At 45.4% G+C, this 18,901-nt stretch overlaps 1 protein-coding gene across 2 annotated transcripts in view; it reads left to right on the top strand.

Annotated features, from left to right (window-relative positions):
• Positions 1-18,901, top strand: part of LOC110524050 (zinc finger protein GLIS1) — a 165,682-nt gene that overhangs the window by 100,031 nt on the left and 46,750 nt on the right. For both annotated transcript variants that reach the window (XM_021603349.2, XM_021603348.2), the window contains exons 3-4: positions 12,384-12,609; positions 14,142-15,573. In XM_021603349.2, coding sequence (XP_021459024.2) covers positions 12,384-12,609; positions 14,142-15,573 — 1,658 coding nt within the window. The remainder of the gene's footprint in view (positions 1-12,383; positions 12,610-14,141; positions 15,574-18,901) is intronic.

Below are 18,901 nucleotides of genomic sequence, written 5' to 3'. Positions count from 1 at the left end.
TGGACAACAGACTTTACACAGAGTTTGTCTATTTTTGAATAGTCATTACACCATGCAGGGTAATGCAGTGATTGGACAACATACTTTACACATAGTTTGGTGATGTTTGACTAGTGATCCAATCAAATCAAATCAAATCAAATGTTATTTGTCACATACACATGGTTAGCAGATGTTAATGCGAGTGTAGCGAAATGCTTGTGCTTCTAGTTCCGACAATGCAGTAATAATCAACAAGTAATCTAGCTAACAATTCCAAAACTACTACCTTATAGACACAAGTGTAAGGGGATAAAGAATATGTACATAAAGATATATGAATGAGTGATGGTACAGAGCGGCATAGGCAAGATACAGTAGATGATATTGAGTGCAGTATATACATATGAGATGAGTACATGTATTACATAAAGATGCAGTAGATGATATAGAGTACAGTATATACATATACATATGAGATGAATAATGTAGGGTATGTAAACATTATATTAGGTAGCATTGTTAAAGTGGCTAGTGATATATTTTACATCATTTGCCCCCGGTGATGCATTGTGCAGACCTCACTACCCTCTGGAGAGCCTTACAGTTGTGGGCGGAGCAGTTGCCGTACCAGGCGGTGATACAGCCCGACAGGATGCTCTCGATTGTGCATCTGTAGAAGTTTGTGAGTGCTTTTGGTGACAAGCCAAATTTCTTCAAACTCCTGAGGTTGAAGAGGCGCTGCTGCGCCTTCTTCACGATGCTGTCTGTGTGGGTGGACCAATTCAGTTTGTCTGTGATGTGTACGCCGAGAAACTTAAAACTTACTACCCTCTCCACTACTGTTCCATCGATGTGGATAGGGGGGTGTTCCCTCTGCTGTTTCCTGAAGTCCACAATCATCTCCTTAGTTTTGTTGACGTTGAGGTTATTTTCCTGACACCACACTCCGAGGGCCCTCACCTCCTCCCTGTAGGCCGTCTCGTCGTTGATGGTAATCAAGCCTACCACTGTTGTGTCGTCCGCAAACTTGATGATTGAGTTGGAGGCGTGCGTGGCCACGCAGTCGTTGGTGAACAGGGAATACAGGAGAGGGCTCAGAACGCACCCTTGTGGGGCCCCAGTGTTGAGGATCAGAGGGGTGGAGATGTTGTTACCTACCCTCACCACCTTGGGGCGGCCCGTCAGGAAGTCCAGTACCCAGTTGCACAGGGCGGTGTCGAGACCCAGGGTCTCGAGCTTGATGACGAGCTTGGAGGGCACTATGGTGTTAAATGCCGAGCTGTAGTCGATGAACAGCATTCTCACATAGGTATTCCTCTTGTCCAGATGGGTTAGGGCAGTGTGCAGTGTGGTTGAGATTGCATCGTCTGTGGACCTATTTGGGCGGTAAGCAAATTGGAGTGGGTCTAGGGTGTCAGGTAGGGTGGAGGTGATATGGTCCTTGACTAGTCTCTCAAAGCACTTCATGATGACGGAAGTGAGTGCTACGGGGCGGTAGTCGTTTAGCTCAGTTACCTTAGCTTTCTTGGGAACAGGAACAATGGTGGCCCTCTTGAAGCATGTGGGAACAGCAGACTGGGATAGGGATTGATTGAATATGTCCGTAAACACACCAGCCAGCTGGTCTGCGCATGCTCTGAGGGCGCGGCTGGGGATGCCATCTGGGCCTGCAGCCTTGCGAGGGTTGACACGTTTAAATGTTTTCCTCACGTCGGCTGCAGTGAAGGAGAGTCCGCATGTTTTAGTTGCGGGCCGTGTCAGTGGCACTGTATTGTCCTCAAAGCGGGCAAAAAAGTTATTTAGTCTGCCTGGGAGCAAGACATCCTGGTCCGTGACGGGGCCGGTTTTCTTTTTGTAATCCATGATTGACTGTAGACCCTGCCACATACCTCTTGTGTCTGAGCCATTGAATTGAGATTCTACTTTGTCTCTATACTGACGCTTAGCTTGTTTGATTGCCTTGCGGAGGGAATAGTTACACTGTTTGTATTCGGTCATGTTTCCGGTCACCTTGCCCTGATTAAAAGCAGTGGTTCGGGCTTTCAGTTTCACGCGAATGCTGCCATCAATCCATGGTTTCTGGTTTGGGAATGTTTTAATCGTTGCTATGGGAACGACATCTTCAACGCACGTTCTAATGAACTCGCTCACCGAATCAGCGTATTCGTCAATGTTGTTGTCTGACGCAATACGAAACATATCCCAGTCCACGTGATGGAAGCAGTCTTGGAGTGTGGAGTCAGATTGGTCGGACCAGCGTTGAACAGACCTCAGCACGAGAGCTTCTTGTTTTAGTTTCTGTCTGTAGGCAGGGATCAACAAAGTGGAGTCGTGGTCAGCTTTTCCGAAAGGAGGGCGGGGCAGGGCCTTATATGCGTCGCGGAAGTTAGAATAGCAGGGATCCAAGGTTTTTCCAGCCCTGGTTGCGCAATCGATATGCTGTCTTGTTTTCAGAGTCTTGTTTTCAGAGTCTTGTTTTCAGATTAGCCTTGTTAAAATCCCCAGCTACAATGAATGCAGCCTCCGGATAAATGGATTCCAGTTTGCTCAGAGTCAAATAAAGTTCGTTCAGAGCCATCGATGTGTCTGCTTGGGGGGGAATATTTATGGCTGTGATTATAATCGAAGAGAATTCCCTTGGTAGATAATGCGGTCGACATTTGATTGTGAGGAATTCTAAATCAGGTGAACAGAAGGACTTGAGTACCTGTATGTTGTTATGATCACACCACGTCACGTTAACCATGAAGCATACGCCCCCGCCCCTCTTCTTACCAGAAAGATGTTTGTTTCTGTCTGCGCGATGCATGGAGAAACCAGCTGGCTGCACCGACTCCGATAGCATCTCTCCAGTGAGCCATGTTTCCGTGAAGCAAAGAACGTTACAGTCTCTAATGTCCCTCTGGAATGCTACCCTTGCTCGGATTTCATCAACCTTGTTGTCAAGAGACTGGACATTGGCGAGAAGAATGCTAGGGAGTGGTGCGCGATGTGCCCGTCTCCGGAGTCTGACCAGAAGACCACTCCGTTTCCCCCTTTTACGAAGTCGTTGTTTTGGGTCGCCGGCTGGGATCCATTTCGTTGTCCTGGGTGAAAGGCAGAACACAGGATCCGCTTCGCGAAAGTCATATTCTTGGTCGTACTGATGGTGAGTTGACGCTGCTCTTATGTTCAGTAGTTCTTCTCGACTGTATGTAATGAAACCCAAGATGACCTGGGGTACCAATGTAAGAAATAACACGTAAAAAAACAAAAAACTGCATAGTTTCCTAGGAACGCGAAGCGAGGCGGCCATCTCTGTCGGCGCCGGTGATTACACCTTGCAGGGGAATGCAGTGATTGGCCAACAGACTTTACACAGAGTTTGGAAATGTTTGAATATTCATTGCACCATGCCGGGCAATACATTGATTGGACAACAGACTTTACACAGAGTTTTGAGATTTTTGAATAGTCATTACACCATGCATTGGAATGCAGTGATTGGACAACATACTTTACACATCGTTTGGAAATGTTTGAGTAGTCATTTTACCATGTTGGGGTATGCAGAGATTGGACAACAAACTTTACACAGATTTGGGAGATGTTTGACTAGTCTTTACACAGTGCAGGGGAATGCAGTGATTAGACAGCAGACTTTACACAGAGTTTGTCTACTTTGGGCTAGTAATTACACCATGCTGGGGTATTCAGTGATTGGACAACATACTTTACGCAGAGTTTGGAGATGTTTGTCTAGTCATTACACCATGCGGTGAAAGCGGTGACTGGACAACAGACTTTACACAGAATTAGATTTTTTTTGTCTATTCAGTATACCATGCAGTGATTGGACAACAGACTTTACACAGAGTTTGAAGATTTTTACTATTTATTACACCATGCAGGAGAATGCAGTGATTGGACAACAGACTTTGCACAGAGTTTGGAGATTTTTGACTGTTCCACACAACATTCAAGGGAATGCAGTGATTAGGCAACAGAATTTACTCAGAGTTTGTTTATTTTTAACTAATAATTACACCAAGCAGGGGAATGCAATGATTGGACATCGGACTTTACACAGAGTTGGGAAATGTTTGACTAGTCATTACACCTTGCAGGGCAATGCAGCGATTGAACAGGAAAGTTTACACAGAGTTGGGAGATGTTTGACTAGTCATTACACTTGCAGGGCAATGCAGCGATTGAACAGGAAAGTTTACACAGAGTTGGGAGATGTTTGACTAGTCATTACACTTGCAGGGCAATGCAGCGATTGAACAGGAAAGTTTACACAGAGTTGGGAGATGTTTGACTAGTCATTACACCATGCAGGTGAATGCAGTGATTGGACAACAGACTTTGCACAGTGTTTGGAGAGTGTTGAATATTTATAACACCATGGAGGGGAATGCAGTGATTGGACAACAGACTTTACGCAGAGTTTGGAAATGTTTGTCTAGTTATTACACCATGCAGGGGAATGCAGTGATTGGACAACATACTTCACACAGAATTTGGAAATGTTTCAGTATTCATTGCACCATGCAGGGGAATGCATTGATTGGACAACAGACTTTACACAGAATTTGGAAATGTTTCAGTATTCATTGCACCATGCAGGGGAATGCATTGACTGGACAACAGACTTTACACAGAGATTGGAGATTTTTTACGAATCATTACGCCATGCAGGGGAATGCATTGATTGGACAACAGACTTTACACAGAATTTGGAAATGTTTCAGTATTCATTGCACCATGCAGAGGAATGCAGTGATTGGACAAGAGACTTTACACATAGTTTGGAGATTTTTGACTAGTCATTACACCATGCAGGGGAATGCAGTGATTGGACAAGAGACTTTACACAGTGTTTGGAGATTTTTCAAAACTTTTTATTACACCATGCAGGGGAATGCAGTGATTGAATATCAAAATTTACACAGAGTTTGGAGATTTTTGACTATTCATTACACCATGCAGGGGAATGCAGTGATTGGACAACAGACTTTTCACAGAGTTGGGAGATTTTTGTCTAGTCATTACACCTTGCAAAGGAATGCAGAAGTTGGACAAATGACTTTTCACAGAGTTTGGAGATGTTTGACTGGTCATTACACCTTGCAGGGGGATGCAGAGATTGGACAACAGACTTTGGAGATTTTTGTGGGGATTTGCTATTACTTGTTCTGGTTCTTTAAATTGTCATAATAAAATAGTTTTTCTTAGTCACACATAGTTTGAATTCAAGGTGAAGTTGTTCATGACAAATCAAGGAGAAACATAGGATACCTTTCCGAGCACAGCTAAAATCCATAACAAACTTATTTCATCCTCATGAAAATTCCCATGTTTGCTGGTACTGGTAATCCTTCTAAGTAAACAGAGACATTTCTGTCCTCCTAATTTAATTGTTTTTCTTCTTCCCCCTCTTTTCCCTCACTCCGTCGAGCACCTGTTTAAAGTAGCTGTCCTTTCGACTTTGTTATTTTTCATTTACTTGTGCCCCCAGGTTTTTCAATCATACATCCATTACTAAGCAAACAAATAAGTTCTGGGCCTATGCAGCAGACACAAATATAGATGAGTTATGAGATTTAAAGCAGGAGAAGGCAGCTTTGGACTGTAATACACAACATCTGCGGTGGACAGCAGTCACACAACACAGAGCATCCCGCAAACTTCTCCAGCCTGTCATCTCCCACCCCAGTCATGCTGTGTGTTATAAGTGTTATATAAATTGAGAAGAGAGGAGAGGAAGAATTAACTGATTATCATTAACCGTTCATGTGCTCATCTTATGATTTATGGAGCCCAATGTGGCAACGGGTTGAATTGTCACGCTGGATTTCCAGGTGCATCCGTCTTGTGGTTTTGGCAGCTTGTTGTTTCTTGAGTTCAGATATTTTAGCGTCTGGGCCCTGACATGGGCTGTGTCCCAAATTGTGCCCAATTCCCTATATAGCACACACATTTTTTTTTTACCAAAGCCCATGCCACCAGTTCCCTCCGAGCAAAGCTAGCTCTCTCAGTACAGTACACCTCTTGAACGCTGCCCGTCTTCTCCTCCCCCACTCTCCTCCTCTTCCCTCCTCACCTCCTCCGCTCCCCCCGAAAACATCTGCACATCTGTTTTTTATTCCCCGGGATCTCAGAAGACTTAAACACATTAAACACTGGTACAAGCGCAGTCTCACCCCAGCACTTGAAACAGCGCTTAGGTGACTTAAAAGGCAGAGGCGAGAATTATAGAAAATTAAGTGTCACCGAAAAAAAAAAATTGCCTGAGATTACCACCAATTACACTTAATCATGTACCGCACCAGGACATCTGCTGATCAGATGCAGCAGTACTATTGTCCATAGAGACTATAGAGAGCGCGCGCGCGAGAGAGAGATCAGATAGACAAAGAACAGAGAGACACACAGAGAGAGAGAGAGAAGAGACTGTGAAAGACGGAGAAAGAGACCGAGACCCGAAAGAGAGGCCGACGATCAGAATCTGGATCCTATCGTAATTTGTGTGAAATGAGAGAGGTCCATTATTCAAGGAATGCTGGGTTCAGAATGATAGCATGTGATGTGATATGGTGACGTGATTGAATATCAGGTCATTCTGAGTGTAGAATGCATTGAGGAATACAATACAGGACATGCAAATCTGGAGATAATAGTCACTGTTTTTGTGGGGTTAGCCATGCCCTTTCTTTGTTGGAGACATGTGGGATGTTCTGTTTTATTAGTCATTTATTAGTCATTCAGATAGAGAGGGAGTTAGCCAAAGCACAAACTGATTTATCTCAACATGACTCTCTGATGATTTGCCCCTTTGGCAACAAGAGTACAGCCTTACTGTACACATGTGTATGCCAAATGGCACCTTATTCCCTTTAGTGCACTGCTTCTTGCCAGGGCCCATAGTGCTCTGGTCCAAAGTAGTGCATTATATGGGAATATGGTGCCATTTGGGATACAGATGTGGCACTCATATGGAAATACTTGTTTTTCTAAACCAGATCAACGTCAACGAGTCAAAAGAGAGAGCATGACATTTGTTCTGGTTAATTGTATTTGTTTGCCTGTCTTGTCTCTTTATCTCCAAATGCAGAACCGGATGAATTCATCCATGGAAATAGTTTGTAAGGGCTTTTCATTTGTGGTTTGTCGATGCGTCAGATTTTTTTTTAAGGCTTTGCTTTGTGTTCTCGAGGGGGTTTGAAACGGAGGAAGCGTGACAAATGGATGACCTAAGAACACCGAATCAATAAGGGTGTGATTGGAACCTCATTTCTCCCCTTGACACAAGCCAAAAATAAGAATCACATATGTCCCTCAATAGACCTTCTCCAGTAACCACATATATCCCTTTATAATTACCCCATGTCTGCGTCTATAGTTTATGTGTTCGTTCCTGTGTAATAGAGAGATATTCTTCTCATCTAATCTCACTCTCTCCCCCCGTGGGGGGGATCCGTGAGCTCAACCGTTTCTAATGATCCCGCAATGATAGTAATAGATCTATAACCATGGTATCAAACAGGGTATCTTCCTGTGGTCCTGTTCCACAAGTTTGTTTTTCTGGGAGGTGTGTAAGAACAAGAAGGGGGGGAGGATAACAATAGAGGCCTTCTTCGGGGCTTCGTCTCAGCTCTCTCTGGTTGTGAATGCTGACATCAGTGGGTGTTTGTAAGGATGGGCCAAAAGCACATCTGTACATGGTCTTTATAGAACAGCACAGTTGCCCGCGGTGATTCTGGCATCGGCATGTAACGAGTCTCTCCCTGATCTCATGCCCTGAGATTGTCACCTCTAATTGGCTCTGAACGCTTGCAAGTGTGCATATCATTATCAGAGCAACTAGGGCCATGACCCCCCCCCCCCCCCCCCCCCCCCCCCCCTTCTTCAAAACGATTTCACTTACAAAATACATGACTGAAATCATGGAGTTCATTTCAGCTCACATTTTGGAGAGAATTGGGGGGGGGGGGGGGGGGGGGGGGGGGGGGGGGGGGGGGGGAAGCCCTAAATGGTTCCTTAGAGACCACCAGAGACCACTGTTACAGGACCTAACCGCAACATGACCAGTCAGCACTGATCTGACCCCTGCGTGTTCCCATCACTGTGTCAGCGCAACAATGGACCTCTCTCTCACCCTCCCTCCATCTCTCGCTCTATCTCTGTCACCGGCTCTGTGTGTCTTCCATTTCACCTCGGTCCCAGGTGCTTCCACTGGCTTCCACCTCCTGATCAAGCCAGCCCTAACACACAACGAAATACTCACAATGTTGAATTACCATGGCATATTCAATATAAACTGAATTTACGGTTGGTTTCCTTCCAAGCCACCATATGTTGAGAAGCCTGTTTCTCCTCCTAGCCTGAGCATGACTGATTCTGTTAATGTAGCAAAGCTTTCAGCCGGGCGTTCAGTCTGTATGCTTTATGGAATATAGAACAACTATAGGACTTTAGTACAGACACAGTGACTGGAGTGGAGGCACCCTGGTTTACTTTAGAAGAGTGACTGTTCTAATCGAGATCTAAAGACAGACTAGTTATATGGTGTGAACTGATCAGGAAAAACTCCTTGTCCTACCAATTGCCTACAACTAGGGCCAGTTTTTCCTGATGATATACCCTATACCCTAGTCCTAATCATCTCCATACAGTTTAGGCTCCTCTCGCAACCTGGTCTTTAAGCATTTCGTATTATTCTGTTCGTAAATCCAGAACATGGCATTTTATAGTAGGATATGTTACGTTTCATATGTTATTTATTAATTTATGGATTCCATCACCCATCTTGGATATATTATGAATAACAATTTGTTTTATATGTCATTTACAATATGTTACGAATTTTCTAAACATAGAAGATGTTACGAATTTGCTAAATGTGTGATATGTTACAAATTCTGTCTAGGTGGCTAATATTAGCTAGCTGGCTAACGTTACCTAGGCTAAGGGTTAGGATTGGGGGTTAGGGTTAAGTTTAGGAGTTATGGTTAAGGTTAGGGTTAGGGGAATGGTTAGCTAACATGCTAAGTAGTTGCAAAGCAACTAAAAAGTAGTAAAAAAAGTAGCTAATTTGCCCGTGATGAGACTCAAATTTACAATCTTTGGGTTACTAAAGGTTTGCGTTATTCACCCACCCCGACTTTCATTTTTGCCTTAAGTAACCATCTGTCTTTTGTAACCATACCAAAAGTAACATACAGTATCATACAAATTTGAGTGTCCCAGATATACTTTTACTATGTTACATCTAGTCTATGAGACCAGGCTGAGCTTGTAGCCAGAAACTAGCACCTCCAGTGTGTCTTCTCCTTTTCCCAATGTCCTCTCCTCCTGCTCCAACATCTCCTCTATACCTCGGGGATTCGATCTTGCAACCTTCCGGTTACTAGTTCAATGCTCTAACCACTAGGTTACCTGCCACCCCAATCTCTGTAAACAGAACAAATCATAGGTAATCACTCCGCTGGGATATTTGCGGTGTTCGCGCCGCTTTGCCTTGATTTACATAAAGTACTTTCTACTGGCAAACAGCAACTGTTTCCAAACAGGGAAGCAGAGAATGCCTCTTCTGAAGTGCATTGTATTTTATTTGGCTTGAATGTGTGGCTCAATCTGTTTTGCCTGGGTATATGTTGTATTTCATTGTTCATTGTACCTGATCCAAACATAAGCTACATCTTAAAGACATACCATACAGAAAATATTAAATGGTATGGTTAGACCATAGGCTTTATGCTGTTCTCACTTTGGCTGTGTATTTTATAGGGTGCTTGGAAGTGCACATACTAATACAGTTGTAGGATCTTAATTTGATTACTCTTTTTTTTGCTGAGAATTTTAATATACAGCAGGAAATGCAAACTTGAAGTGCATTGGTCTAAGGCACTGCATCGCAGCGCAAGCTGTGCCACTGGAGATCCTGCTTCGAGTCCAGGCTCTGTCACAGCCGGCCGTGACCGGGAGACCCATGGGGAGGTGCTCAATTGGCCCAGCGTCGTCCGTGTTAGGTGAGGGTTTGGCCTGCAGGGATGTTCTTGTCCCATCACGCACTAGCGACTCATGTGGCGGGCCGGGCGCAATGCACGCTGACATGGTTGCCAGGTGCACCACGTTTTCGCCGACACATTGGTGAGGCTGGTTTCCGGGTTAAGCGGGCATTGTGTCAAGAAGCAGTGCGGCTTGGCTGGGTTGTGTTTCGGAGGATGCACGGCTCTCGACCTTCGCCTCTCCCAAGTCCGTGCGGGAGTTGCAGCGATGAGACAAGACTGTAACTACAAATTGGATACCACCAAATTGGGGAGAACCATTTTAAAATAAAAAAAGACATATCCGACTTGATTTCCCCAAAATGAAAAAAATGTATCGGCCCCTACAAAAATGTCCATTAATTATAATCGACATAATAATTCACATTTCTGGTTACTGCAGGATTATTTTCTCGCTGTAGCAGAGTGGCTCAAATTAAGATCCTACATCTGTATTCACTCTTTAGAACATGTGGTGCGTGTTTGCGTGTGTTTGCGTGTGCGTGTGCACCTGTGTGTGACTGTACATAGTGAAAGGTTACATATGGTCAAAGCCATGGTATACATGCATTTTGAATTCTCTATCCTGACTCATGTCACCATTGGCCGTCCTGATTGAATCACTCTTATTCCAGATGAGGCAAGAAATACTTGGCCGTCAATCAACAGGCCTTGAAGTTTTCATACACAAACACAGTTGGATATGCTAACTGTGGAAACGCGCAGCCAAGAAGAAGAAAAAAAAAGAAGAGGCAGGACACCAGAACTTTATAAACAGAACCATTTGTATTCCTTGAAAACAGAACAGAGCTGAAAGAGTTCTTGCCTTCTGTTTATGGCTCTGAGTGAAACCAGCATGCCTCTCAAAGTCCCTCAGCGAGCGACACTGCAGCGTTTGCACTGACTTTCTATACCGCTCCCCTCTCGCTCCCTGTGCATCACCTCTCCCTCTCGCCACCTCTCCCCTAGTCTTTCTCTTTCCAATGCCAACCACGCATCTCCACCTTAACTTGTTTTTCTGTGACTTCTTCACAACCTCTCCCTCTCTCTGTCCGTCTGCCTCTCCCTCCCTCCTTCTCTCTCGCTGACTACATCGTGTTTAAAAACATTTAAAAAATCTTTCTCTGCCTGTTATTTTATCCTCATCTTTCTGTTTTCTCTATCCTCATGCCTTCCTCCTCCTTCTCTTTTTTCTTTCATTCCTTTATATCACTTAAGGAGTGTTTGGGTGCCTGCATTGATAATAGCTCAAGAGATGTGATAACATTGTCAATAACATCATTATGAGCAAAATTCAATTTGAGAAATTGAGTTAGGGAGGTTGGAGCAGGGACATGTGGCCTCCTACACACGAACGAGCATCGGGGGTATTGTCTTTCCTTCTGGAAATATTTCGACATACACAGCCCCCCCCCCCCCCCCCCTTCACTCACTTTCATGTGTCAAATTTCAGATCTCTAGTCATATTCTGATGTGTTTTATGGAAACATTTTGTTAGACACCCCCCCCCCAAAAAAAAGCTTTTCTTGGTTATATTCATGTCATGTGGTGCTAAATATATAGATTGTTTATGCTAGTGGTTCAGCAAACTCTCTCACAATTTCAACACAAAACACATTTCCTGTAATCGAAATAGAATTACCCGGTTGTGGATTGACTGAGTGTCTCTTCAATAGCAAAGTGACAAACACTTGGAACATTTGGAACATTCATCAATGCAAATAATTAGCTAATTTCTCGCTCTTGTTTAGTTTTCCCACAGTACTAATAATATCAATGAGATACACGCTATAGAGTGTTATTGTCTACACACTGAAGAAGGATGTGAAGCCAAAACGTCTGTATATGCTAACTGGATGCAGTAGAGATAATCATAATAATCACGCTTTTTTTGCTTATCTGTTACACAGTTCAACAAGAACTTACACAAGTCTAATCTTTTGACGTCATCAGCTTTTTTAAAGTTCACCAAAGAGCACAAAACCACTCCATATCTCAACGGGTCCACAAACTTCGAAGCCAGCGATTGTTCTCGAGAGATCGATCGTAATTTGATACACTTTCAACATGTCACTGATGGAAGCGTCTCAGAGGAGATCTGTTGCACTCTATGGCAGTTATTAATCTCTCTGTTCTGTCGTTAGAGTAGCGAAACAGGCAAGCAGAGCCAACTTCCAGCTAGAGGGGGACTCTGAGGGGTTTACAGTGCTGTCATTGTCATCATAAGTTTTGTATTTATTAGTGTTGTGTGTATTTGCTTGTGCAAACAAACTTCCCCTTTGGGGATGAATAAAATCCTATCTTATTTTAGGGACTTTGAGGGTTACAGACAGTGTTGTCATTTTCATCCCTTCTCTTCCCCTTTTCCAGTGAACGGCAGTTGCAGCGGTGCCTACTGCCCAGAGAAGGAGAGTGGGCCAGAGCTGGGGGGCAGTGAGGGCACACTGATGCGCTGTGGGCAGAGTCTGGCGGTGCCGGTGCCACCAGGGAGCCAGCCAGGTCCAGTGGGTCATTACCACAGTGTCCACTGTGAGCGGCCCACACCCACACACAACCTTCATCTGCAGGACAGCCAGCAGCAGCACGCTGAAGCCAGGTAAGAACGACAAGACAGGTTCTGACAAGAACACCGGCAACATAGGGGTCAGTACAGGCCTGAAACAGTATAGCTGTCTGTCGATTGTTTCTGTTGATCAGATTGTTTGTATTTTTGAAACACCTGAAATGATGTTAGCAGTACACGTTCTACTATCGTATTAACACTAATAACATTATCATACTGATAAAATGAACAGTCATCATTCTACGCAGGTAATGGTATTGATAATAATCCCCCAAAAAATGCGTACTTCATCTGTCAAATGTAATTACCTATAGCATTTAATGACATTTCTCATAGAGGAGGCAGGTACACTACGTAACATCTATTCACTGGTCAGAAAAAGATTCCTATCACCCTCTCTGGCCTCTATACACTCCAAAGTGCTTCTGGAGAGACATTCAATTCTCCCATATTGTCTCCCCGAATGCCATCGCTGCAGCCAAACAGGAAATAGCGCTCATGAAAGAAAGGGGGGGCACTCTCTCTCTCTCTCACACACTCTTTATTGACTACGAAAAAGTCCATCTCTGGCTCTATCTAGTACTTTTCCCCAGTGTGCGTCGAGAGAGAGGGAGAGAGAGATAGAGAGAGAGAAAGAGAGAGCGAGAGGGAGAGAAGAGAGAGAGAGAGAGAGGACAAAGGCAATTCCTTCATGGAGACAGGAGAGAGAGAAAGAGGGGCCTTCTCACATCACTCAAGAGCTTTGCACAAAATCCATAATGAGCGAACTGACAGGAATTATTATGTAGGACATCACAGCGACGCATGGAGAAATACGACCTGGCTCCCCATTCACCGGGGGCAAGATTCCCACCATAATACACAGTATTGTAAACGCTGACCCTTCACAGGCCGCCATTATGCCAACAAACCAGGTGACTCCTATTTATCCCAACATGTAGGCTTAGGTTTAACCCCTTTGTGTCATCAAAGCCTGTCAGACTAGTGACACACAAGAAGGCTCATCCATCGCCTCTTCTTCTGTCCTCTCTATCTGCCGCTCTCCTATTCTTAGCCATAAATGCCCATTCATAACTGCTCACAGGGCTCAAGGTCCCCTTTCATTTATTCATGAAATCACTCCCGGATCATCTGTTTCTGGTGGATGCTGCCTTGTTTTGAAAGGGACACCACAAGTCACTAACTAACCTTCCGTTTCTCTCTGAAAGTCCTCTGGCTGTGTGAAGTGGATGTTAGACCCCCTGACTAAAATACTTTTAGTTCTGTGGGGGCTCTCTGGGGTGAGATGTTATTCTTGTAGCCAAAGAATGAGAGCACGGGAGAGCAGAGAAAGAGAGAGGGGGAGAAAGAGAGCCCACTCTAGGCCAGGTCTGCAGCTCACAGCCTTGCTGTTGTGCGAGGGCTGAAAGCTGCGGCGTGTGGGAAGGATGGCTTGGCAGGACCCAGACAGCCGTGGCCTTTATCTATCAACAGCGGGCGGCTAATAGTGCTCATATTCGCCCCTGTGTTGTCCTAATAGCCTCGCTCTGCTCAGATTCCCTGCCGTGTGTTTTTCCCCTCTACAGGTCCTCTGCCTTCCAGAGATCCCTGGCCTCTCCCGACCCAGGCTGCGGAACCTCCAACGGGGCCAGGGCACTTCCTCTCTCCTATCCCATCAAACAGGAGGCATCCATGGGCTACAACATCTCACAGGGACCAGGGGTCCCCACCACAATCCAGGGTGCCTTCCAGAACAGCAGGGGAAACATTGGGGTCCGGCGGGGGGAGATGGAGGGTCCTCTCGGTGGAAGCGGCGGTGGCAGTGGCTTAGGCAGTGCTCTATCGGCAGACTCGGCGTACCCGTTTAATAATGAAGATGGCTCCTCCCCGCTGTCTTTGTCCCCAAGCGGCTCCCGTCATTCAGCGCGGCTGCTCACTACTAGCAGCCTGAAGAGACGCTGCCTGTCCCTGGCTTCCCAGTCCGCCGCTGCCAGCAGCAACGCTAGCGCCGTCGCGAACGCCGTCGTCACCGCCACCGAGGGGATCGATATCACCGCCATTATCTGCTCCTCCCAGATGTCCGTGGTGGCCTGTGTCAACGGGCTCCGGACAAACCCCTCACCCCAGCCCAGCGGCGGCTTCTCCTCCCGGGCTGGCCCCCACAAGCCCCCACCCCCCCAGAAGTGCAGCAGCCCCCAGCAGCCCCTCTCGCAGGAGAGTTGTCAGCTGCCCTCGCCTGCCGCCTGCCTGCTGTCCCTCTCCTCGGGCTCCTCCTCGGGCTCCTCCTCCTCCTCCGTGTCTTCTCTGGACCCGGAGCAGCAGAACCAGGGACTGTGTGAGGAGCCCGGCTCAATGCAGCCGGTGGGTGGAGGAGGAGGAGGAGCAGGCGCCGATGGGCTGGGTCTGCTGATGAGTGGGGCCCTGATGACGGGAGGCCTGCTTGGGAACGTGTCTATGCTGGAGGGCTGTCAGAGGGCCGGTGGAGGAGCTCTGAAACAGGAGCCTCTAGATGACTTCTCTCCCAGCGAGGAGGAGCTCTTTCAGCACCACTACCACCATCACCACCATTATAATCACCTGACTGGCCGCACTGCTGCCAGCCACCTCCGTCCTCACCCCCACCACCCTGCCCCCCCGCGGCCCTCCATGCCCCCACCCTACCACCTGCACCAGTACGGGGGCCCAAGCCCAGGGGGCTTGCTGCACCTCCAGAACCAGCCCACATCATCTTCATCGTCACTCCTCTCGGGCCTCAAGACCTCGAGCCCCGTCGGGGGAGAGGACGGTGGGCCGCTCAGCGACAAGCAGGTTTGCCGCTGGATTGACTGCAGTGTGGCGTACGAGCAACAGGAGGAGCTAGTGAGGCACATCGAGAAGGTGCACATCGACCAGCGCAAAGGGGAGGACTTCACCTGCTTCTGGGCCGGCTGCATCCGCCGCTACAAGCCCTTCAACGCCCGCTACAAACTCCTCATCCACATGAGGGTCCACTCGGGAGAGAAGCCCAACAAGTGTATGGTGAGTCCCTCTCCCCACCATAGAAATATAATTCATTGAATGGAAATCCCCATTCAAGTAAACGTGATGGGTGTGCTGGCGGCCATATTGAATGTACCCATCCCATTCTAGTAATTCCCCACCCTGAGTAGAGAACCAAGCCATTACGGTTGGTGTCGGCAGTCAATGTTGTTCACAGCCCACTTTTCTGAATGGAAGCCATTTTTTATGGTCCATTGTACTGTAGATTACATTTCTTGTTTCCGCAGTATATTTTTACTGTGTGAAATTGACACTTCCCAGCTTGTGCAAACAGTTTGATTGTATCCCTGCATATGACTTTTTCCAGTTTCCACAGAGCCTGCTCTCTTTTATTTAAACATACATTTTGGAGCTGCTGTGTACAGTACATGTGCAATACAGGTGAAGTTGATGGTAGACTAGTTCCTAATACAGTATATCCCTTATTTGGTATTTCATTGAAATTTGTTGGTGTCCAACCAAAAAACGTGCCGTGTTTGTGTGATAGAAGTAAAAAAATAATAATAATTTATATCCTCAGAGACTGATGGTCGATTGTAATTCAAGGAAACATCTACATCAACAAGATGCATTGTTTCCAAAAGCAATACAGATCATTTTTTCATTGCAAAGTTTTTTTTCCAATGATAAAATCAGACTAGTTTTTGAAAATTGAAAATGGATACATTTATAGTCACAGTATTGTTTTGCAGAATGTTTCAAGCACACATTTTCCATTGAAGAAAAGCATTATAATTGGAGCAGTGTAGCTCGTTGTATAAATTGCTTTGTGGTTGTATTCTTTACAGGTGAAGCTCTCCTATTCCACAAGTCAACACACCAATCAACGTCAAACTGTCACTCCCCAGCATCCCTTAGCAAATGGAAAAAGCCCTCCAACCTAGAGAAGGATTTAGTCCAAATACACAATAGTCCACAATTTGTGTTGGGCGATGTCATGTTTATTTTCTCTCACTCTGCCGTTTTTTAAGAAGGGATTCAGATCATGAAAAACTAACACATCTGGTTAACATAACCAAACAATGCATACACTTGATCCCTTTAAATGGAAGGTTTAAATGTTTAGCTGTCCCACAAGTATTAAGTGAACTGGCTTTTTTTTATCCAAACCAAACACAGGGAAATATGTAGTAGTCTAGTAGAAGAAGAGGCTTACGAAGCAGAGGAATGGATGGTAAAATATCTCGTCTTGCTCAATTCAGAGTTTCACCCAACCCCTGTCCGAAATGTTCTTCCTCGTTCTAGGAAAACCATCCAGAATAGAATTATTATTGTGCAATACGATCGTAGCCTAACACCACAAAAATACCTGTTTTATTTCTATTTATGTTTTATGAAATCCCAGGCGATATATAGAAAAAGAGAATCATATTTTGTATACTTTACTGGCGGCTCATTATTGTGAACGTGTGAAAACTGGCGAGCGTCATAAGTTGTTAAGTGAAATGCAGTTAAAGTGTTTAAGTGTTAGAGTGACACTTAACACTGCTTTACATTGTTAGCTACATTTTATAGGATTTTTTTACACGAAGGCGTCGTGTAGTATTTGAATGCATAATGAGCACTGGAAGTTACTGGAAGTTCCTCAGAGCCATCGTTCATTAGTGCGTGTGCATGCTGTAGCTCAAAATGTGCTCAGGCTGTGAATCTTCACTCAACTCTGTTGTGCTGTTTTTCACGCAGATTCTGGGAATCCTAGGGAGTTCTGGGAACAAAATTCCCTGTGTTTTGGTCCAGCTGTTGGTTTAGTTTTTTTCAGAGAGTGTTGCATATACGTTAAACACTCACATTTTTTTTCTTCTCTTGTGACTGTTCATGCCAGTATAAGCTGAGTGTGTCTCAAACTCTGTCACGGAGGTCAGTTTGGTGCCACGTAGGACAGGAAGGGAAATAGACGGAGTGTGTGTTCGTGTGTGTCTGTATGTGTACGTACTGTACTACATGTATGTATAAATGTGTGTTTGTGTGGGGAGATGCTTACCAGATGCTAACACTAGAACAATTCGCCTCAGTGTAATGGAACCGCTGGGCTCTATCTCGGGACGGGAGGCAGTGTGTGTGCGTGCGGGTCCAAGCTACACATCACAGCCTCCCAATCACTCAGACCTCAGCAAGGCCTCAAACACACATACATGCGCGCACACACACACACACGCACACGCACACGCACACACACACACACACACACACACACACACACACACACACACACACACACACACACAAGCACACGCACTTACTTACTTTAATTTCTGTTATCCCCTACAATAGGAGGTATTGATTCTATCCATGTTGGATTCTAACACTCAGTTCTCAAACTGAACAAAAACAGAAATGTATTCAGACTTGCATAAACACTTCTAATGAGTATGTATTTAGATTCAGCTCGACAGAAAGCCTTAGAGAAAGTGGAAGAAAGTTGCACGTGTTTTGCATGTGTCTGAGGCAATGAGTTTGTGTTTGCATAATGGTTGAGAGTGTGTGGTCATTCACGTGCAATACTATGGCGATAGATCCCTGCCATAATTTGTCACAAATGTGGGCTATGATTTGTAGTGGGTATGCATTTATACGCACAGCATGTGTGTGTATATGTTGTCGTATCTTATTTCGTATCCTTATTTAGTCCTCATGCGTCTGTGACCACTGCAGTCAGAAGCGTTTGACTGATGCCTGTTGTGTTTGCTGTACTCATGCAATAGACAAAGGCATTTAGGAATTCCAGCTATTTGCACAGAGGAAACAGATGAGACATTTTGATTCAGGACCAAATGCTCCAGAACCCCCCCCCCCCCCCCTCCCCCCAGCTAATTCCTTTATTATCTTTCCAGCGGCAGATTCCAGTGGGCGCTCATGAGTTGGAGCTGCGCTCACATCCAAGCATAACACTCCCCTCCCCTCCAGCCTCCTCCAGCTGCACAGCATTTGTTTCATGCGGTGTCTTGGCAGGAAAAAGTCATTATCACAACACAAAAGTCATTCTCCGACCTCTCGCTTGTCACTGTCCATACCTGGCTATGTTTAACGCGGACCTATGTTTAACGCGGTGCCACATAAAAATTGCAACTCCATCTGTAACCATTGAGTTCGGAGAACTTGTAAAGCCCCCCCCACTACTACAATTAATGCAGGCCCCAGGGCTGTTGTATAGTAGTCTGGCAGGCAGGGACACATGGGAGAAAAGGAAATGGCATAATCTCTCTGCAATATCCTGTTATGTTTCATGCCTAATTCGGAGTGTTGTTTTGGTTTATTACATTTAAAAAAAAATCTTGTCTGCATAAATATTAAAAATATATCCAGCAAC

Source organism: Oncorhynchus mykiss, chromosome 5 (assembly GCF_013265735.2).
Source record: "Oncorhynchus mykiss isolate Arlee chromosome 5, USDA_OmykA_1.1, whole genome shotgun sequence".
In the NCBI taxonomy this organism is placed as follows: domain Eukaryota; kingdom Metazoa; phylum Chordata; class Actinopteri; order Salmoniformes; family Salmonidae; genus Oncorhynchus; species Oncorhynchus mykiss.
Note: the sequence above shows the minus strand (reverse complement) of the source record. Positions and strands in the feature narration are given on the sequence as shown.